Here is a 23887-nt window from a genome sequence, read left to right on the forward strand (position 1 = left end):
ACGACATCCTTATAACAGGAGAAAACGACAACGAGCACCTTGCCAATTTGGAGCAGGTGCTCACTAGGCTGAAAGAACGGGCCCTACGAGCAAATCGCCCCAAGTGCGAATTTTTCCAAAATCAGATATCATATTGTGGCCACATAATTAATAAGGAAGGGTTGCATAAGTCACCTGAAAAAATTGAAGCAGTTATAAAAGCCCCAGCACCTGAAAATGTTTCACAATTAAGGTCATTCCTGGGATTAATAAATTACTATCATAAATTTTTACCGAACTTATCAACTATTCTACACCCTCTTAATGATCTTCTACAGACAGGAGTGATTTGGAAATGGAACGAAGACTGTAAACATGCCTTCCATAAATGTAAAGACTTAATCACATCCGAGAAAATTTTGGCTCATTACAACCCATCACTACCAATCAGACTGGCGTGCGATGCATCCCCTTACGGCATAGGAGCGGTATTGTCCCATAGATTCCCTGATGGCTCGGAACGGCCGATAGCTTTTGCATCACGCTCATTGAACTCAGCTGAGCGTAACTATGCCCAGAGAGACAGGGAAGCACTCAGCCTGGTATGGGGAGTGAAGAAATTCAACCATTACCTACACGGACAAAAATTTACCTTGCTGACTGACCATCAACCCCTCATCTCCATATTCAACCCTAAAAAAGGTGTCCCCATTATGACGGCACAAAGACTACAGAGGTGGTCCCTTTTTCTAGGAGCACACCAATACAACATTGAATACAAAGGGTCAAAACAGCATGGGAATGCTGACGGTTTATCACGCCTACCGTTGCCAACGATAGAAGAGGCACCTACAGTAGACCCAGTAGAGATATTCCACTCTACCATAGTGGAATGTCTACCGGTGACAAATTCTGCCATTGAAAGGGAGACAAGAAATGACCCTACTCTCTCACGGGTCTACGATTTAACAGTGAAGGGATGGCCAGCACATGGCGAACCACTGTTGCCAGCATTCTCGCAAAGAAGAGAACAGCTGTCAGTGTGCCGAGGAACCTTGATGTGTGGATCCAGAGTGGTGATTCCACCCAAACTCCAGGATAAAGTGCTAAAGGAGCTTCACGAGGGGCATCTGAGTGGAGTGAAAATGAAGAACCTAGCTAGGGCGTTTGTATGGTGGCCAGGTATCGATGGAGACATCGAAGACATGACCAAGAGCTGCCTAGGATGCCAGAAGGTCCAAAATGCTCCGCCACAGGCCCCTCTACATCCATGGGAGTGGCCCTCATCTCCCTGGCAAAGGGTGCACATCGACTTTGCTGGTCCATTTATGGACTCAATGTTCTTAATCGCAGTTGATGCACACTCCAAGTGGCCGGAGGTAATAAAGATGTCCTCCACCACCACGGAAAAAACCATCACAGTATTAAGGACCATATTTGCCAGGAATGGGCTGCCGGAGCAGATATGTTCTGATAATGGACCGCAATTTGTGTCCGAAGAATTCAGAAAGTTCTTAAAGAACAATGGGGTAAAGCACTACATGTCCGCCCCATACCATCCCGCCACCAATGGATTGGCTGAAAGGTTTGTCCAGACCTTCAAGAAGGCCATCAAGGCCATGGGTAATGAAGACATAAAACTTCAGCACAAGGTGGATAACTTCTTATTTGCATATAGGAATGCAACGCATATGGTTACTAACCAAACTCCCGCCATGATGTTCTACAATAGAAACCTAAGATGCCGGCTGGATTTGGTCAAGCCCAACATCCGAAGGGACGTGGAGAACCGGCAGTTTCAGGGCATGAATGAAAGGCCAACTAGGGCCTTCCAGATAGGCCAACCGGTTTTGGCCCGGGACTACTATACCGAGAAATGGCAGCCTGGAACTATCTGCACACGATTAGGACCACTGATGTATACCGTGGACATCGGAGACAGCATAATAAGGCGCCATGCTGACCAAATCATCAAGTCATCCGAAAAGGGACAACCTACACCACCACTCTATACATCTAACGATGAAGTAGAGATACCCATATCTACCTCCGATCCGGTGATACTGGAGCCCGATGAACCCGACACTGGCCTTCAAGCCGACTCAGCCTTGCCAGAAGAACCTACTACACCACCAGAAACTACTACACCCCAGAGGCGTTATCCGGACCGAGTCAGGAAGCCTCCTGAGAGACTAACTTATAATTAATTAATACAGCAATGTATATTATTTTGCATATAACATGTAATTAATAATTACTTAAAATATGATGTACTAATTAGCTAGAAGGGGAGGAATTGTGGTGTATGTGACTTTAAGAGCCCCAGGTATGCGTAATGCCGGTAATTGCCACTTGGGCTATATAAGCCTGTGTATTGTGTATATCCTTTAGAAACCCCCCCCCCCCCCCCCAGACTTGCTTAGTAAATACCCATGAACCAACTCCTGTCTTCAGTGTCTTTATCTACACACGGACACTACACTGATGACACTACCGTTGTAGGCCTGATCACAGATGGCGATGAGACAGGCTACAAGGAGGAGGTAAGAGCTCTAGCAGAATGGTGCAAGTACAACAACCTCTCCCTCAACATCAGCAAAACAAAGGAGATGATCGTGGACTACAGGAAGCGGCAGGGGGAGGGACACACCCCAATCTACATTGAAGGGGCTGAGGTGGAGAGGGTCAGCAGCTTCAAATTCCTGGGTGTATTCATTACGGAGGACTTAACGTGGTCACATCACATCGACGTCGTAACGAAGAAGGCATGCCAACGCCTGTTCTTCCTTAGGAGACTGAAGAAATTTGGAATGGCCCCCCAGATTCTCACCAACTTCTACCGGTGCACCATCGAGCGTATCCTGTCCGGCTGCATCACTACCTGGTATGGCAACTGCACCGCCACAGACCGCAAGGCTCTACAGATGGTGGTGAAAGCTGCACAACATACTATAGGAATTAAACTACCCGCTGTGCAGGATATCTACCCCGAGAGGTGCCGGGGGCAGGCCCCAAGAATCATTAAAGACGCGAGCCACCCCAGCCACAACCTCTTCGCCCTGCTCCCATCCGGTAAGAGATACCGAAGCATACGGTCTCGTACCAGCAGGTTTCGAAACAGCTTCTACCCCCAGGCCATAAGACTCATGAACATATCATTTATTACTGTTGTTTTATTTATTATTACTGTATTTCTATTAGTATTTTATCATTGTTATGCCATATTTATTCCAATGTTGGGAGGACTCGTAAAAATCAACATTTCATTGTGCAGTACACACGTCTGCTGCATATATGACAAATAAAAATTGAATTGAATTGAATCGAGGCTATGGAGGGATTTGAAAACATGGATGGGAATTTTGAAATCGAGGCATTGCTTAACCAGGAGCCAATGTAGGTCAGCGAGCACAGGGGTGATGGGTGAATGGGACTTGGTGCGAGTTAGTACATGGGCAGCCGAGTTTTGGATCACCTTAAGTTTGCGTAGAGTAGAATGTGGGGGGCCAGCCAGGAGTGCATTGGAATAATCAAGTCTAGAAGTAACAAAGACATGGATGAGGGTTTCAACAGCGGATGAGCTGAGGCAAGGGCGGAGACGGGCGATGTTACAGAGGTGGAAATAGGCGGTTTTAGTTATGCTGCGGCTATGTGGTTGGAAGCTCATTTCAGGGTCAAATATGACACCAAGGTTGCGAACAGTGTGGTTCAGCCTCAGACAGATGTTAGGGAGAGGGGTGGAGTCAGTGGCTAGGGAATGGAGTTTGTGGCGGGGACTGAAAACAATGGCTTCGGTTTTCCCAATATTTAATTGGAGAAAATTTCTGCTCATCCAGGACTGGATGTCGGACAAGCAGTCTGACAATTTAGAGATCGTGGAGGGGTTGCAAGAAGTGGTAGTGAGATAGAGCTGGGTGTCATCAGCGTACATGTGGAAACTGACGCTGTATTTTTGGATGGTGTCGCCAAGGGGCAACATGTAGACAAGAAATAGGAGGGGGCCAAGGATAGATCCTTGGGGGACACCAGAGGTAACGATGCGGGAGCAGGAAGAGAAGCCGTTGCAGGTGATGCTCTGGCTACAATTAGATAGATAAGAATGGAACCAGGCGAGTGCAGTCCCACCCAGCTGGACAACGATGGAGAGGTGTTGGAGAAGGATGGCGTGGTCAACCATGTCAAAGGCTGCAGACAAGTCAAGAAGGACAAGGAGGGATAGTTTACCTTTGTCACAGTCACAAAGGATGTAATTTGTGACTTTGATGAGAGCCGTTTCGGTACTGTGGCAATGGCGGAAACCTGATTGGAGGGATTCAAACATGGAGTTGCGGGAAAGATGGGCACGGATTTGGGAAGCGACAACACGTTATGTATCTATGTATCATACCAGTCTGACTATTTTATAAAACATTGATATTATGCCACAAATAAATCTAGAATCATGTTCAGTGTGTTATTTCATATACCACAAATATCAGACATTTACAGAAACTTTCAAAAGAAAGCATGGATTAAAATGGCAATGGTATTCAGTTCTCAAAGGTTAATAAAGGATAGAATAACTTTAAAAGAGCTGCAACTCACTGCATTTGTAAATTTCCTCCAACCTGTCCACCAAAGCCAGAGAAAAAAGTTTATAACCAGAGTTTGTACCGACTGCCAGAGATCTACAGAATAAAAAGCAAAATAAGAATCAATATCAAACATAACTTGAGGCATACTTCTCATTGTGTCCTGTTACAGACTTTGTTACCTAACAGGAGTGCTGACTTTACCATTGCTACCTTCATTAAAGGCCAAGCGTTCTTTACATGCTCAGAATACAGATACAGGTCGGAAACTCCTCATTCGCCTCCCTCACAGCATTTCTGCTACTGAACAGGTACCTGTATGTACCCCTTAATATTACCTGGTACTGGTATTCCTATGTACCCCTTAATATTACCTGGTACTGGTATTCCTACTCAAACCACCACGGATATATATGTGGTACTGATACCCCTACAATATCAGTGCTGAATCAGTAACACTCTCAAAACCAATGTTAATACATATCTGATAATGGTACAACTCATACCAGGGTTGATGCAGATCCATTACTGGTAAACCTGATATCAGGGTTGATATAAATCGAATATTGCCACAGGGGTAGGCATTTAAAACATGCATAGGCTTGGAGTCCCATCAAGTTCCCTGTGGTCTACTAGACTGGTGTCTAGAATCATAGAAATTTACGACACAGCAGGCCATTTGGCCCATCGTGTCTATGCCAGAAATGAACGAATGCCAGGGCACAACCAGAACATCTGCACCACTATGACTTTCTGGCCCTTCTGCACTCCCTTGAACAGTCATTGTCCAGTGAGGGGTGCAATTTGTGAAGCACCTATAGGTGCACCGTATTCAATGCATTATCTTGAGCGGCCCCTCTCACAGTCTGCTAAAGATGGTCATTCAACCTCAAGTCAGAGATTTTGTGGTTTGGTCAGGGATTTGTGCAAATTGAATCATTCTGGTCCGTTTCAGGCTCAAGCTCAAAAGCATGTGGTATTTTTAAAATGCTGCAGATGAAAAGTACAGTGTGATGTCCGAGATGTCCTGTCTGTGGATGCTGACATGCTATATACTAGTCAATCCCCCGTGGCTTTGCACAAGGGAGTCGAGAACAAGTGCAGTCTTCATGTGTAGCAGGGTTGTGGACAGCGAGCGTTTGGACCAGTATGCACAGATGCAATTCAGTTCCCATTTAAAAGCTATACATTCTATCCTGATTTTATAGGATACTTTATATTATTATTTTTAGTTAAATAGCTAAACTATGGCAATTTGAGAAGCAGAGAAGAAGAGTTGGCTGGAGCAGAGGAGTTTCTCTGCAGTACAGAATAAGCAGCTGGTTGATAAAATCATGACTGGTAGGAAGGTGTAATTACAGCGTGACTTTATAGAGATAGTTTCCACTATAAATGTGGACGTAGGAATTTTTATTGGCAAAAGTTGACACAAAAGTGGGACATAAATGTGACAACAGGAAGTAAAGTATTGCACAGAGGAAATGCACAGAGACATAAGATTTGGATGCATGATTTTTAAGTGTATTACTTGAAGATCTCTCATGACCTCATGAAATTTCCTCCAACTAAATATTGGGAAGACCGAAGCCAATGGCCCGAACTTTGCAGCCACCGGCAAAGGGCTGGTGCTCACCGCTGACCTCGAAGAAAGCTGCCCAAAAAGATTGAGCGGGCTCTGTGGCGTCGATTTCCCTTATTCCGACGTTACTTTCAATCTGGCGCCATCGGCAGGGGATGCGTGGCGTCCAGGAACAGTGAAGTCATCAAGCAGGCTGAGCAGCCAATCAGATTGAAGAATTCTCACAGATCGCAAACCGGGAAGTAAAAAAGCATGGATTATAATTCACTTTTTAATCATTTTACAGAAAGTGAAATAAAGACTGGGACATACACATGAGATTAAGGTAGAAGCTGAAATATCAAACAAACTTTAAAAAAAAAAACATTTTAAATTATGGAATTTTAAAATGTTATTCTGAGGGAATGACACTCCACATATTTAAAATTGTTTTTTTCAGGGCCAGAGAGGTTGTTCAGCAATAATTGTGACTTAGTACGCTGTTTAAAAACTCAGTTACACCTCATTCAATAAGGTTTAGCGTTTTCAATGGTTTTCACAGCGAGAATAGTGCGTAAAAAGTTGATCTTCACGTTAAATCACTGATTCTGTGTTGATTGCATCTGCGAAGACTGCAACAGCGCACCCCGTGGAGGAGCAGGGTATCACCGACAGCAACTTCCGGATTTCCACATTTAACTGCGCATGTGTGGACGCCAGAAGTTGTCAGTGTTACACGGTAATGACGGTGAGCACCGACAGTTTTGCTGTCATTACAATCGCAAATTTTGAGCCATCGTCTTCGGTCCCCGCCACAAACTCTGTTCCCTAGCCACCAACTCCACCTCTCTCCCTGGTCACTATCTGAGGATATTCACAACCTTGACGTCCTATTTGACCCAGAGATGAGCTTCCAACCACATATCCGCTCCATCACCAAGACCGTCCACTTCCACTTCCATCTTCGCCCTTGCCTCAGCTCATCTGTTGCTGAAACCCTCATCCATGCCTTTGTTATCTCAGACTTGACTATCCAATGCTGTCCTGACCGGCATCCCATCTTCCACCCTCCATAAACTGGAACTCATCCAAACGTAAACTTGAGGTGATCCAAAACTCGACTGCCCATGTACTAACTCGCACCAAATCCCGTTCACCCATCACCCCTGTGCTCGCTGACCTACATTGGCTCCCAGTCCTGCAACGCTCGATTTTGAAATTCACATCCTTGTTTTCATAGAAACATAGAAGATAGGAGCAGGAGTAGGCCATTCGGCCCCTCGAGCCTGTTCCGCCATTTAATGAGATCATGGCTGATCATCCAAATTCAGTACCTTGTCCCTGCTTTCTCCCCATATCCTTTTAGTCTTAAGAAATATATCTAACTCCTTCTTGAATATATTTAATAAGTTGGCCTCCACTGCCTTCTGTGGTAGAGAATTCCACAGGTTCACCACTCTCTGGGTGAAGAAATTCCTCCTCATCTCAGTCCTAAATGGCTTACCCCTTATCCTTAGACTGTGACCCCTGGTTCTGGACTCCCCCATCGGGAACATCCTTCCTGCATCTAGTCTGCCTAGTCCTGTTAGAATTTTATAAGTTTCAATGCGATCCCCTCATTCTTCTAAACTCCAGCGAATATAAGTCTAATCGACTCAATCTCTCTTCATAAGTCATTCCTGCCATCCCAGGTATCCATCTGGTGAATCTTCGCTGCACTCCCTCCATGGCAAGAACATCCTTCCTCAGATAAGGCGACCAAAACTACACGCAATACTCAAGGTGTGGTCTCACCAAGGCCCTGTACAACTGCAGCAAGACATCCTTGCTCCTGTACTGGAATCCTCTCGCTATGAAGGCCAACATACCATTTGCCTTCTTAACCGCCTGCTGCACCTGCATGCTTACCTTCAGTGACTGGTGCACAAGGACACCCAGGTCTCGTTGCACTTCCCCTTTTCCCAATCTATTGCTGTTCAGATAATTATCTGTCTTCCTGTTTTTGCCACCAAAGTGGATAACCTCACATTTATCCACATTATACTGCATCTGCCATGCATCTGCCCAATCACCCAACCTGTCCAAATCATACTGGAGTTTCTCGGCATCCTCCTCACAGCACACACGCCCACCCAGCTTTGTATCGTCTGCAAACTTGGAGATATTACATCTAGTTCCCTCGCCTAGATCATTAATATATATAGTGAATAGCTGGGGTCCTAGCACCGATCCCTGCGGTACCCCACTAGTCACTGCCTGCCACTCAAAAAAAGACCCATTTATTCCAACTTTTCGCTTCCTGTCTGCCAAACAGTTCTCTATCCAAGTCAGTACCTTACCCCCAATCCCATGTGCTTTAACATTGCACAAATCTCTCCATGGCCTCGCCCTCCCTATCTCTGTAAATTTCTCCAGCACTACAATGTGGCCGCACAGCTTTCTGCTGGTCCCGCGCAGCCCAGGACCAGCTTTTTCAATGTTAAAGTTTACACATGCGCAAAGCTGTCAATGGTCCATGCAGCCATTTAAAGGCGCCACACACACCCAAAAAAAATTACAACCCTCCGAGATCTCTGCGCTCCTCCAATTCTGGCCTTTTGCGCATCCCCGATTTTAATCGCTCCACCATTGGCAGCATAGGCCCTGGAATTCCCTCCCTAAGCCTCTCAGCCTCCCTAACTCTCTCGTCTCTGAGGCGCTCCTTAAAACTTACCTCTTTGACCATCCTGTCCTAATATCTTCTTATGTGGCTCGGTGTCAAATTTTGTTTGATAATGCTCCTGTGAAATGCCTTGGGGCGTTTTACTACGTTAAAGGCGCTAGATAAATGCAAGTTGTTGTTGTTGTTACAACATTCCAAATTACCGACAAATTGCTGAATGACTCATGCAAGTTCCATCAGCCGCAAGAAATTTGTCCATAATTAAATATGACAGAGAAGTATGACATAGGAAGTGTTAATTGAAGAGCGAGAGATGTACACACATCGAGCATTCTTATATTAGTGAATCTCACATGGCATGGCTCGTGGTAAGTCAGAATTCATTGTTTTATAAACACAAGAACATTATAACATGTAAAACAGTATTAATTTGCTGTTAAACATATACCCGTTTTTCTTTATGGCTACAGAATCTAAATTATATTAGGTAAACACTAGGAGAGTTCACTTGAAGGCTAATTGCTGTATTGATTGTAGATTAGGACCCTAGCTTTTTTTTTTAAAAACAGGACAGGATGTCCCACAGCACTTTTCAGCCAATTAAGTACTTTTGAAGTGTAGTCACTGTTGTAATGTAGAAAATGTGGCAGCCAATATGCACAAGGCAAGGTCCACAAACAGCGATGTCATACTGGCCAGATAATCTGTTTTTTAGTGATGTTGGTTGAGGGATAAATATTGGCCAGGACAATGGGAAGAACTCACCTGCTCTTCCTCAAAATAGTACCAGGGGATCTTTTACGTCCACCCGAGGGGGCAGACGAGGCCTCGGTTTAACGTCTCATCCAAAAGACGGCACCTTCAACAGTGCAGCATTCCCTCAGTACTGGGGTGACATGAAGTGTCAGCCTAGATTTTGTGCTCAAGTTTCTGGAGTAGAATTTGAACCCACTACCTTCTGACTCAGAGGCAAGAGTGCTACCACGGAGACCCAAGAGTTAAAAGTCTGCAGCCTTGATAGCTCCAATATTTTATGTTGCTTTAGAGTTTTCCTCTACATTGCAAATGAGTGCCTTTGTTTCTTTATTAAGTGTGACACACTCGACAGTGTGTGATGTCTGAAGTATAATGATTAGGAAGTGCTTGCATGAGTAAAGCTGACTGGGCTGCTACGTATCTGTAGCATTTTCTGTTTTTCTTTCTTTCACATTTCTATTTTTTTAAATATCTAAAGTGTATTATAATATTGCATGTAAATTTACCAGGATGATCCTGTTTCATAAGAACAAGAATATACCATGTAAAACAAGGTGCATTATTATTCTGCTAACGTGCATGGTCTACAGAGCAGCAGTGATACCCGCCCTGCTGTATGCCTCAGAGACATGGACCATGTACAGCAGGCACCTCAAAGCACTGGAGAGGTACCACCAACGCTGCCTCCGCAAGATCCTGCAAATCCATTGGCAGGATAGGCGCACCAACATCAGTGTTCTTGCTCAGGCCAACATCCCCAGCATCGAAGCTTTGACCACGCTCGATCAGCTCCGATGGACGGGTCACATTGTCCGCATACCCGATACGAGACTCACAAAACAAGTGCTCTACTCTGAGCTCCGGCACGTCAAGAGAGCCCCAGGTGGGCAGAGGAAATGCTTCAAGGACACCCTCAAAGCCTCCTTGAAAAAGTGCAACATCCCCACCGACACCTGGGAATCCCTGGCCCAAGACCGCATAAGGTGGAGGAGAAGCATCCGGGAAGGCGCCGAACACCTCGAGTCTCTTCACCGGGAGCAAGCGGAGGCCAAGCGCAGGCAGCACAAGGAGCGCATGTCAACCCAAGCACCCCACCCACCCGCCCCTTCAACCACCGTCTGCCCCACCTGTGACAGAAACTGCAGGTCCCGCATTGGACTCATCAATCACCTGCGAGCTCATTTTTAATGTGGAAGCAAGTCACCCTCGGTTCCGAGGGACTGCCTAAGAAGAATTATTATTATTCTGCTAACGTGCAGATGTATGTCCCTTTATGTAAGCACTGGGCCAGTCTCTTCAGGGGTCAGTTAAGAAGCTACAAATATTCTGGCTCCAGTATGTCGTGTTCATGGAGAGTTGCTTTTTTTTTTAAAAAAAAGTGTGACATAGGAATTTGAGTAACCCTGAAAGTGTGCCAAGGAGGTCTGACAGCCAGGAGCACTGTTTTCATATTAATTAGGTCAATTACACACAAATTATGTTATGTTTAGCATATTTCAAGATGGTACCAACGACAAAGCAACATTCTGGGTTCTTCTGACCTGAAGTCTAAAATTTACAAGTAATTTACTCAACTCGAATTCACCTGATGAATTTACCAGCAGTTACAATTATTTGGATTCTACGGGGGGGGGGGGGGGGGGGGGGGGGGGTGTATTTGAGCAGTGGCTGCGAATAATCGGGCCAACTTAGCAGCTAAATATCACAACCATCCACAAGCAACACAATGGGAGATCCCTAGTGTACTTTGAAATAACCTCAATTCACATAAGCGTTGCTGCATTTGATACAAAGGCATGATCTGCAATACAATTACATAGGCTTAGTCACAATTACTTAATTACATCATCTATTATTATGGAGTCTGCATTACCATTACACAGTTGAATAACTCCGTGTGGTTGCCAAGCCATCCAAATATTTTGCCTAAAGATAAGCTCTTATTATACTTTTAGAGCAGAATAGCTATAATCACATGACATCAAATTGTAGTATCTGATGCTGACTCACTGAAAAGTACTATTTGGCAGGGAGGGCAGTCAGAATGCACAAAAAGACAAACGCTGAACTAAACTAACTCCTTGCGGTTTTAAGTAATGACAGCAAACATCTGAAGGCCATAATAAACTCTGACAGCAACTGCCTGGTCCTTGACCATAAGTGAAAGAAAAAAATCTGGGAGCTAATTAGTTACACTGCCAGATTCTAAATGCCCATTAACTTTAATAACGTGACATGACCTCAATTTTGGGAGTCTCCTGCCAAAGGCTGTAGTAAAATGTTAGCCACTGGGTTACAAAAATAAGCAAAAATACTGCATCAATTAAAGTTCAAGCCACTTCTGCAACTTGGGAAGGAATGCCTTCGTACTGTAATTCAAAAGGTCAGATTGTAGTACATGACAGCCTTTGAAATCACAATGCAGTCATTAAGCGGTTCTTGCTAAAAATGGATATTTGCAAATTATAGGCATTGTGCATTAGTGATGAGCTGAATGTTTATGATTAGACAAAATGACATCCTGTGATTTTCAAGTCAGGGTGCAATGTTGTTGCTAATATCCTGCCGTCAGCTCCTCCATTCACTAGCACGTTACTTTAGTCATGAGTAGGTTTTACAGTGCCAGTGTACTGCCTCTGCCTGCCCAGCTAATAGTGAAGGAATGTCCCAGCTGGTACTGAAAAAGAATAGAACAAACTTGCATTTATATAGCACCTTATGTCCCTAGGACATCTCGAAGACCTTTACAACCAATGAATTACTTTGTGAAGAGCAGTCACTGTTATTACGTAAGCTAACACAGCAGCCAAGTTGTGCACAGCAAGGATCCACAAGTAGCAGATAAGTATGAGTGACCAGATAATCTGTTTGTGGTGGTGGTAGAGGGAGAAATGTTGGCCAACGTACCAAATAGTGCCATGGAATCTTTCAAATCCATCTGAAAAGGCAGATGGTGCCTTGATTTAACCTCTCAACAAAAAGCCGGCATCGCTGACAATGCAGCACTTCCGTATCAGCCTAGATTATATGCTCAAATCCGTAGTGGGCCTTGAACCCACAACCTTCCAACTCAGAGGTGAGAGTGCTATTAGCTGGTTACTGTACCAGCTGGTAACTTCCTTCACTGTTATTAGGTGAATTAGTTAAAGCTTTTATATTTGTGTTATTTCAAACATCAGCTGTATTACTATCCAGTGAACGGTACACGCAAATGAAAACATTGCAAGTAAACTGACATGAGCTTCATATGACACTTCTGGTCTTGTTTTTATATTTTTGTTGAATTCCAAACTCAGGAATGAGAAAATGCTGAGGAAACAATGTAATTGTTAGAAGTTATTGCTAATGATTATTTCCATCTCCATTGGATGTACAAATAATACAATCAACATTGGTTGACTGCAAGTAAATTGCTTGCTAGCAGGCAGAGACCCAATGGGCCGAATGGCCGTAAATTTCTATGATTCGATGAACACTGCAGCTATTAAAAAATCTAAAGGTTCTGGAAACTGATTGGCAAATCTCAGAAGACATTTTATACTGTTAGAAATTAACCAACAAGAGAGTGTCAATTATTTTTTTTTAATGTTCTAATGAATGCAAAGCTCAGTATTAAGAAAGAAAGACTTGCATTTATATCACGCCTTTCACGACCACCGGACGTCTCACAGTGCTTTACAGCCAATGAAGTACTTTTTGAAGTGGAGTCACTGTTGTAATGTGGGAAACGTGGCAGCCAATTTGCGCACAGCAAGCTCCCACAAACAGCAGTGTGATAATGACCAGATAATCTGTTTCAGTAATGTTGGTTGAGGGATAAATATTGGCCAGGACACCGGGGTTAACTCCCCTGCTCTTCTTCGAAATAATGCCATGGGATCTTTTACGTCCACCAGAGGGGGCAGACGGGGCCTCGGTTTAACGTCTCATCCGAAAGACGGCACCTCCAGCAGCGCAGCACTCCCTCAGCACTGCACTGGAGTGTCAGCCTAGCTTTATGTGCTCAAGTCCTTGGAGTGGGACTTGAACCCACAACCTTCTGACTCAGGCGAGTGTGCTACCAACTGAGACACAGCTGACACTACATTAACAAAGATGAAGACACGGAGCTTTTCCCTGACATGTGAGAAATAAACTGCATGGAATTGGGTATAGAATTGAAACAGGAGTAGCACTTTAAGGGACCCCTGAGCTCAACACATCAGTTTTTTTTAAATGTAACTACTTGCTGTTTCCTCCACACCCAATCCAAGCAGTATGGTACATATGGCACTTATCTTGGCCACCTTTAGTTTTGTTTGCTAACACACCCCCCCCCCCCCCACTCCTCCCAAACACACAAACATGCAGTCCTCATTAAAAATTGTCTAAGCCACAAATATCTTGGATGCTACCAGTGTTGTTTCTTGCTCATTTTCCAAGAACGTAAACTAGAGCGAAGCCCTAAGATCCCTCTTGCACCACTCACGTCGGGAGGGGCAGGAAAGCAGAATGAGTGTCGTGGCCACGGCAAGAGCCAAGAAAGCAGAAGGGCATCAAAGCTCTCATGAAAGATGGGTTAGCAGAGGAAGTGTCAATGCTGCTGGGAGCAGTGGAAAAGCAGGAGGAAGTGTCAAGGCTGCTGGGTTTGGTAGAAATTAACGTCATTCAACAGGTCAAAATAATCTTACCTGCAATTGTAAACAGGTGGTCGGGACCAAAGAGAAAGGAAGTTCAGGTATAACAAAAGTATTTTCAAGATCTTGTGAGAGCCAACAGCAGATGAAACAAGGCAGCTGAAAATCCAGTGATAAAATGAAGACTTGGTGCTATCAGTAGCCAACCAGGCAAGAACCTGAATAGTGTACTGGACTGTCCCAACCCACTTGAACTCCCAGTTAGGTGGGAGAAGATGGGTAAAATATTTGGCACTTTCAAACATATCCCTGATTAAAATTAAAGTGCCGGTGACCAGAAAAGGACCCCATGAGTTTTGGCGATTTTTGAAGACTTGATATTCAAAGGAGTTTTCAACTTGAGGGTAGCTGGGAAGTTACATCCTATGTCAGTGTTGCCACTTCAGATGAAAACTGTGCTGCATTGGCCATTGTAAAGAACTGCCAAACATCTGTCTCTGTAGCACCTCTGGACATGTCTATGCTTGAGATATTTACATAACACATGCGGAGATAAAGCAATAGCAGATGAGCACTGGGTGTAAACAATTTTTGTTCAACTAGCAAAATTCTGGGGAAATCAATGTTCAGTTCTCACTGTTCTTTCAACTCATCACTGCTGAGCTCTACCTGATTGCTCATGGAACTGAGCCATAAGGAAGTCTTTCTGCAATTATATAGGGTTTTGGTGAGATTACACCTGGAGTACTGTGTACAGTTTGGGTCTCCTTTCCCAAGGAAGGATATACTTGCCTTGGAGGGCTGCAACAAAGGGTCAAGATTGATTCCTGGGATGACAGAGCTGTTCTACGAGGAGAGATTGAGTAGATTGGGCCTATACTCTCTGGGGTTTAGAAGAAAAAGAGATGATCTCATTGAAACATATAAAAGATTCTGAAAGGGATTGACAGGGTAGATGCTGAGCGGCTGTTTCCCCTGGCTGGAGAGTCCAGAACCAGGGGTCATAGTCTCAGGATAAGGGATCGGCCATTTAGGACTGAGATGAGGAGAAATTTCTTCAGTCAGAGGGTTGTGAATCTTTGGAGTTCTCTACCGCAGAGGGCTATGGATGCTCAGTCGATGAGCATATTCAAGACCGAGATCGATAAATTCTTGGGCATGAAAGGAATCAAGGGATTTAGGGACAGGGCGGGAAAGGACAGGGCGGGAAAGTAGAGTTAATGTAGAAGTTCAGCCATGATCTTGTTGAATGGCGGGGCAGGCTCCAGGGGCTGAATGGCCAACCCTTTGCTCCTATTTCTTCTGTTCTTATAAAAAGTAGGATGGTTTCAGGTTCAGCCCATGGTTTGTATTTAGCGGTTTTCAGCTGGGACAGTGGGACGGATGCTACAACAGTGTCTCCATTCCTGAAAGGAGGAAAAAGTCATCCTGGTTCCCATTCCTGATCATTACCTTGTGACTCCTGTTGCAAAGTACACATGTGGCTGTTAGGCAAGGACAGGAGCGGCCTTGGCCGTGAAACCCATGGTTGAATAGCTCACCAGCACCCACTAGGCTTACAAATAAAAGTTTGCCACCCTATGAGTAAATGGGGGCCCCAAATGACACTGCAACCATACTCAACAAAAGTTAGTACCTGTAAAACCCGAAAAAGGGAGGGGAAAAGGGACTCAGAACTGCTACTTCCATCAAATATAACCAGCAGATATGCAGGCCGCGAATTTAATTGCCCTCAGAGGGCGGGTTTGGAGGCGGGTCTGTTGCGAAAATCGGAAAAATTGCCAGCGGGCTACGAACCCGCTGCCATCCCGCCTCCACACGACTTTGGCAAGTGTTGGGTCAGCCGCTCCCGAACTGACATGACACCAAACGGCGGGAGATTCAACAGCTTGTTAACTGCCTGGATAATCCTATTTTAACTGCCTGTTCAGATTTTGCAGGTTTTTTCAACATGCTGCCCGCCTTCACAAAAACACGCCAGGTGACGAGCCAGGTTGAGCGAGGACCCGAACTGTTGCCAGCTACTCGAGCAGCTTTAAAGCGGTCCTGCAATCTCTCATTCTTTCACATGTCACAACTTAGTGGTTTGAGGTTTGGGAGACATTTTTCAGCTCTACTAATCTTGTGGGTGTTGAGGCGGAAATCCATCTGCAGCGTGAGCTCCTTGGAATACCCTCTGGCCCCTTTATCCGAGCGCAAACAACCTCCATTCCTCGACAGATATATGCCAGCGGTATGGGAACCATTTATATCCTCTCATCCTGGTCATCAGATGCGGAGGAAGAGCAGCCGTGGCAGCAGCGCAACCAGGCACAGCAGCAGCACCAACAAGAGCGCCAACCTTCTCCTCAGCCACCTGATGATGCACAGGGCAGAGGGCGTCAGCGCAGGCCTGCACCTCGCCGCAGTAGAAACCCCCAACACCGGGTTTACAGGCAGAGGATGAGCTTCCTCAACATGACTGAGCAGCAGTGCCAAAGGGGGCTGAGACTTCCACGAGACGTAGTTGCTGACATCTGCGCAATGCTGCACCAACACCTGGAGCCCAGAGGAGCAGGTGGACACTCCTTACCAGTGGCTGTCAAAGTCACCACCGCACTCAACTTCTTTGCTTCAGACTCCTTCCAGGGATCAGCTGCAGACATCAGCAGCATCTCCCAGTCGGCCGCACACGCTTGCATCACGCAGGCTACCGATGCCCTGCTTGCAAAGGCGCACAATTACATCTACTTCTCCACAGATGAAGCAAGTGTAACTGCATGTGTAGTTGGCTTTGCAAATATGGCAGGCTTCCCAAGGGTGCAGGGCCTTGTCGACTGCACATATGGCCATTAGGGCACCCCATCACAACCCAGCTGTTTTTGTCAAGCACAAAGGATTCCACTTCCTTAATGTCCAGCTGGTGTGTAACCACAGGAAGATCATCATGCATATTTGCGCAAAGTACCCTGGTAGTTGCCATGACTCCTACGGCAGTCTACTGTGCTTCAGCTCTTCAATCCGCCAACCCAACTTTCTGGATGGCTACTTGGAGACAAGGGCTATCCCCTGAAAAAGTGGCTCATGACACTGATGAGGAGGCCATCAAACAAGGCTGAGGAGCAGTGCAATGTGAGCTACATTTCCACCAGAAGCATCATAGAGCAAACCATCAGCTTGCTCAAATTGCGATCAGATGCCTCGACAGATCTGATGGAGCCCTACAGTACGCCCCAGCCAGGGTGTCCAGGATCATCGTCGTCTGCTGTGCCCTGCACAACATCGCACAGCAGCACGGCTTAGCGCTGCCTGAGGAACAAGTGGCTCAGCGCAGAGCATCCTCGGAAGAGGGGGAGGAGGAGGAGGAGGAGGACGACGAGGCACGCCTTGCGGGGCTGGATGTGGCCAATGCAGCAGCACTCGAGCACATTGCTGGCCGTCACGCAAGGAATGCACTCATCCATGCCAGATTTGCGCAAGCTTACGCTTCAACCACAGGTGGTTGGCATATGACTATGAATGTGTGGATGACCTTCTTAACATGCCATACATCATCTCTCCAATAAACGGTGCTTTCCTATCACTCTCAGCACAATCATTACAAATGTAAGTCGTCCTGAGCCCTCAATGTGCAACTTCCATTTCCCAGAACACACAGGCCAGAACCAACTGTTTGCCATCACTTTTGTTTAATATCACCACAAAAGGATGACAATCGAAAATATACAACAGAACAAAACACCCAAGTGACTATTTGTGTGTTAGCTTCCTTTTATGCGTGCTTCTACGTGGTGCTTCCCCTGTGGCTTCAGCAGATGTAGAGGCACTTTGCTCACTTTGATGCTGCGCCTGTTTAGACGCCTTTGGCGGGCGTCCTCTGGGTTTAGGAGCCTGTGAGGGCTGCTCTTTCTGTGGCTGTGCAGGAGCTGAGATGGCCATCTCAGTTAGGTGAGGATTCTGGGGCTCTGACTGAGGGCTCAGGAGTGGCATGGTCGTGTGAGCGCTTGGAGAGGAGCCCACACTTCCTGGTTGTCTGCCACCAACATCCCTCTCATGGGTCACCCACACTTCACTGCTAGCAAGTGGCTGGAGAGCACCTTGCTGCACATCAGTGGGGCCAAGAGGACCCGTCTAAGTACTGACAATCCGCATAATGGGGATGTCCATGTACCTATGGTCTCTCTCCTCAATAGATGCCCATCTATCCTCCATAGGAGACCATCTATTTAGAAGAGTCACCATGTTCTCGTGTGTCTGGCGACTGATGTCCTCCATGGAGGTTGCCACCTTCTCCATGGCAGCACATTCATGCGCCATTGCCTCCACAAAGTCAGTGCTCATGTTGGAGATGGACTCCTCCATTCTCTCCACACTCGCAGTTACCCTGGGGGCCAACCCTGTCAGAGACTCCTGCACTTGTTCCTGGAGTTCCAGCACCGCTCTCTTTCTGGATGGCCCCAGAAGCACAGTGTCTACATGCAGCGGAGCACAGCTAGGAGAGTCCTGCGACCTCCGACGAGGACTCTCCACTGCTGTCACTGTCTCCACCATCTGCTGATGCTCACTTGTGAGCTGTGATACACCAGGTGGCAACACGACTATGTCGCGAAGGCCCGGCCGAGGTGTGCGTATCTGCACTGGTGCTGGGTGCGCGGAGTCCTGGTGATGCTGCAGGTTCCACCGAGTCGTCGTCCGGCTCTTCCTCCTGGACAGTGGGGAGGGGGGCTCTCGATGGTCCTGTGGGAGAGTAAAGGCATGAGTTAGGCATCTGATATTTAGGTACCAGACACATCCTATTGTGCAGATGATCCAAAGTCAATCTCTATGAACATCATATGCCATTGCAGTCAATCATGAAATCTAAATGAGAGGGTTGAAAATCTATTGTCACCAGCTTCGTCTAGTGCGCCCATCTCTCCGTTCCCCCACTTCCAGCTCCTCGCCACCTCCAACGATCTCTTGCGCAGCCTCCTCAGCACTTGTCAATGTCACGAGTGATGGTGTGTCTCCTCCTGTCTTCGCTCTCTCCCTCTTATTGTGGGCTATCTTTTCCTGGAAGGGGGGACACAAGTGGAGTTTCAACGAGATTGATGGAGTGACTGTGAAGAACCCATAACATTGAAGCTTAGAGGGAGACCAAGACGGAGTGAGGTGCCAAGAGTAAGTTACCTCCATGTGCGTTGTTAGTTGTTGTCATTGCATAACAGTGAGAGCAAGTGTGAGAGGTGCATAGTAGGATGGTGAAGTGATTCAGTAGAGAGAGAGAGGTGGCTAGGTAAAGCTGCAAGGGAAGTAAGGGCAAGGTGGGATGGGGAGGAGCAGGCTTACAAAGCAGAGTGCTGGTGATGAGAAGAGAAAGGAAGCAGATTGAAGGCAAGTGTGATGTGATACTCACTTTTGATGATCGCAGAAGATCATTAAACCGTTTCCGGTACTGGATCCATGTGCGTGAACAAATGGACCTTGCGCTGACCTCCTCAGCAATGTCCAGCCAGGCTGCCTTGGTTTGCTGAGGAGGCTTCCTCTGGCCATCGGGAGGGAACAGAATCTCCCTGCACCCTCTTACTCCCTCCACAAGAGCCTGGGGGTGGGGGCTGGGGGAGTCCTCATTAAACCGTGGAGCAGTCTTGGCTTTTGCAGCACTCATTGTAGCCTAGGCCCATTTAAACACAAGTAGAAACAAGAAATGAAAGACTGAGGCTGCATGGGCCGCTTAAAAACAACTGCAGCAGTGACAGTTGGAATAAACGGCTCTTTTTCCGAGTGGCAGGCAGTGACTAGTGGGGTACCGCAGGGATCGGTCCTTGGACCCCAGCTATTCACAATATATATTAATGATCTAGACAAGGGAACTAGATGTAATATCTCCAAGTTTGCAGACGACACAAAGCTGGGTGGGCGTGTGTGCTCTGAGGAGGATGCCGAGCAACTCCAGGATGATTTGGACAGGTTGGGTGATTGGGCAGAAGCTGGACATTGCTGAGGAGGTCAGCGCAATATAACGTGGATAAATGCGAGGTTATCCACTTTGGTGGCAAAAAACAGGAAGGCAGATTATTATCTGAATGGCAATAGATTGGGAGAAGGGGAAGTGCAACGAGACCTGGGTGTCCTTGTGCACCAGTCGCTGAAGGTAAGCATGCAGGTGCAGCAGGCGATTAAGAAGGCAAATGGTATGTTGCCCTTCGTAGCGAGAGGGTTTGAGTACAGGAACAAGGATGGCTTGCTGCAGTTGTACAGGGCCTTGGTGAGACCACACCTTGAGTATTGCGTGCAGTTTTGGTCGCCTTATCTGAAGAAGGATGTTCTTGCCATGGAAGGAGTTCAGCGAAGATTCACCAGGCTGATACCTGTGACTCAACCGTGGCTAACAAGGGAAATTAGGGATAGCATAAGATTCAAGGAGAGGACATACAAATTGGCCAGAAAAAGCAATAATCCTGAGGATTGGGAGCAGTTCAGGATTCAACAAAGGAGGACAAAGGGATTAATTAAAAAAGGGAAAATAGAATATGAGAGTAAGCTTGCATGGAACATAAAAACTGACTGTAAAAGCTTTTATAGATATGTGAAGAGAAAAAGATTGGTGAAGTCAAGCGTAGGTCCCTTGCAGTCAGAATCAGGGGAATTTATAATGGGGAACAAAGAAATGGCAGACCAACTAAATACATATTTTGGTTCTGTCTTCACAAAGGAGGACACAAATAACCTCCCAGAAATACCGGGGAACATAGGGTCTGATGAAAGGGTGGAACTGAAAGAAATCAGTATTTGTAAGGAAATGGTGTTAGGAAAATTGATGGGACTGAAGGTCGATAAATCCCCAGGGCCTGATAATCTACATCCCAGGGTACTTAAGGAAGTGGCCCTAGAAATAGTAGATGCATTGCTGGTCATCTTCCAGAACTCAATAGACTCTGGAACAGTACCCATGGATTGGAGGGTAGCTAATGTTACCACACTTTTCAAAAAAGGTGGCAGAGAAAAAGCGGGGAATTATAGACCGGTAAGCCTGACATCGGTAGTGGGGAAAATGCTAGAGTCCATTATAAAAGATGTAATAGCAGAGCACTTGGAAAGCAGTGACTGGATCGGACAAAGTCAACATGGATTTACAAAAGGTAAATCATGCTTGACTAATCCACTGGAATTCTTTGAGGATGTAACTGGTAAAATAGATAAGGGAGAACCAGTGGATGTGGTCTATTTGGACTTTCAGAAGGCTTTCGATAAGGTCCCGCATGAGAGATTAGCGTGCAAAATTAAGGCACATGGGATTGGGGTCAAGGTATTGACTTGGATAGAGAACTGGTTGGCGGACAGAAAGCAAAGAGTTGGAATAAACGGGTCGATTTCCGGGTGGCAGGCAGTGACTATTGGGGTACCGCAAGGATCGGTCCTAGGACCCCAGCTGTTCACAATATATATTAATGATCTGGACGAGGGAATTGGATGTAATATCTCCAAATTTGCAAACGACACAAAGTTGGGTAGGAGGGTATGCTGTGAGGAGGATGTCATAAAACTCCAGTACGATTTGGACAGGTTAGGTGATTGGGCAGAAACATGGCAAATGCACTATAATGTGGATAAATGTGAGGTTATCCACTTTGGTGGCAAAAACAGGAAGGCAGATTATTATTTGAATGGCAATAGATTGGGAGAAGGGGAAGTGCAAGGAGACCTGGGTGTTCTTGTGCACCAGTCGCTGAAGGTAAGCATGCAGGTGCAGCAGGCGGTTAAGAAGGCAAATGGTGTGTTGGCCTTCGTAGCAAGAGGGTTCGAGTACAAGAACAAGGATGTCTTGCTACAGTTGTACAGGGCCTTGGTGAGACCGCACCTTGAGTATTGTGTGCAGTTTTGGTCGCCTTATCTGAGGAAGGACGTTCTTGCCATGGAAGGAGTGCAACGAAGATTCACCAGGCTGATACCTGGGATGGCAGGAATGACGTATGAGGAGAGATTGGGTCGATTGGGCTTATACTCGCTGGAGTTTAGAAGAATGAGAGGGGATCTCATTGAAACTTATAAAATTCTGACAGGACTGGACAGACTAGATGCAGGAAGGATGTTCCCGATGGTCGGGGAGTCCAGAACCAGGGGTCACAGTCTAAGGATAAGGGGTAAGCCATTTAGGACAGAGATGAGGAGGAATTTCTTCACCCAGAGAGTGGTGAACCTGTGGAATTCTCTACCACAGAAGGCAGTGCAGACCAATTCATTAAATATATTCAAGAAGGAGTTGGATATATTTCTTAAGGCTAAAGGGATCAAGGGATATGGGGAGAAAGCAGGGACAGGGTACTGAATTTGGATGATCAGCCATGATCTCATTGAATGGCAGAGCAGGCTTGAGGGGCCGAATGGCCTACTCCTGCTCCTATCTTCTATGTTTCTAACATCAGAGGCGACGAGCAGACCCGATTCCACTCATTGAACCGGCCAGCGCACATGACGGGACTCAATAGGCCACTTAAATTAAAATCTCAATTCGAGAGCGGCTGAAACTGGCAGCGGGACCGGAACCCGTCCACCAGGCAACCCGACTCCAACCCGCCTCCTCTATTAAATTCACGTTCGCAGACTTTGATATCAACATTGCTTCTCAGCATGCAATTAGTGGGGCAACATCAAAGTTGGGTGCAGAAAGAATCAATATTTGTGAGTTTGCAAAAATATATATTTTGACAATTGAAATCCTTATTTTAAAAGTATTCATTGGACAATTGCATTTTTATTGTAAATTTTAGCAGTGAAACACTGCCAATCTCTGACTGAAATTTCAAGTTTAGCATAATGTGGGTCCCACCAAAAAGCAATTTTAAAAGTAACTTAATTATACTGTATGGAACACCAGCCGTTGTGTGTCAATTGGAGTGGTATTCAGTTATTGCATTCTGAATTCAAAAAAGGGTTTACTACTGGAAAAAAATATTTCATAACCTGGATTTTGTTTTTGAACAATAAAATCTGATCTTTAATTCCAAGGGTGAAATTAAAGCAAACACCTACAGGCAAAACCACGACCATCGGCGGGCAACCTCCCCACCCACATCTCTCCGGCCCACCTCGGATCCTTCCTTTAATCGGCGCCATGCAGCCTATTCCCAAGCAGGGTGATGACATACCCGAAGCTGTTTGTCAACAATAATATTTGAAGCAAAAAAAAAAGCCGAGCGAGAGGCGGCCAGTTTCTTACGTGCAGTCCTGATTAAAGGAGGCGCAGAGAGGGGCGATGCGGGCTCCCTCTCCTCCTCCGCCGGCGGCGGCGGCATCACTGTCGCTCATTCTGGGCGCTCCGCATCCGAGCCTTGGCTCTGCGCCCGCTCTAAGCAGCTGCTGGCGACAGGCGGCCGCTCGCCATTCACCGGAGGGAATCCCCAAACCGCCACAATGTAACAACAACCGAACAGCTGTCAGAGGAGAACGTCACCTCGCCGCCTCCCATTGGCCAACCGGCGGCCTCACGGGGCCAGCTGGCCCCGCCTCCCTCCAGCAGGGCTGACTCCTATTGGCCGCACCGCGACTTGGTTATTTCCCCCCTTCGCCCGCTGGTTTCCGCGTTCCCGAGTCGCAGCCTTGGCCATTGGTCAAGGGCCGAGTCCATCAAATCCCCACTCACTGGCTGCTGCTGCTTCAGAGCCGCCTTTCTGCTCCGGCGAGACTGGAGGCGATGTTGGCGTCACGTGGCTGTTTGAAAAAGAAAGGCTTGCATTTATATAGCGCCTTTCACGACCATCAGACGTTTACAACTAATTAAGTACCT

General features: G+C 46.3%; 1 protein-coding gene across 6 annotated transcripts in view; it reads right to left on the bottom strand.

Moving 5' to 3' along the window:
• Nucleotides 1-23571, bottom strand: part of wipi1 (WD repeat domain, phosphoinositide interacting 1) — a 122557-nt gene extending 98986 nt beyond the window's left edge. For 4 of the 6 annotated variants that reach the window (XM_085963706.1, XM_085963705.1, XM_085963709.1 and 1 more), the window contains exons 1-2: nt 23321-23571; nt 4564-4646 (exon numbers count right to left, since the gene is read on the bottom strand). In XM_085963706.1, coding sequence (XP_085819832.1) covers nt 4564-4646; nt 23321-23409 — 172 coding nt within the window. In that variant the 5' untranslated portion in view covers nt 23410-23571. Of the gene's footprint in view, nt 1-4563; nt 4647-6183; nt 6203-23320 lie in introns of those variants that run through there. The other 2 variants (XM_085963704.1, XM_085963710.1) reach the window with 2 other exon arrangements.
• Nucleotides 23572-23887: the final 316 nt, after the last annotated feature.

The sequence above is a fragment of the Somniosus microcephalus genome, chromosome 21, assembly GCF_052327205.1.
Source record: "Somniosus microcephalus isolate GS21.2 chromosome 21, FLI_Smic_1.0, whole genome shotgun sequence".
Classification (NCBI taxonomy): domain Eukaryota; kingdom Metazoa; phylum Chordata; class Chondrichthyes; order Squaliformes; family Somniosidae; genus Somniosus; species Somniosus microcephalus.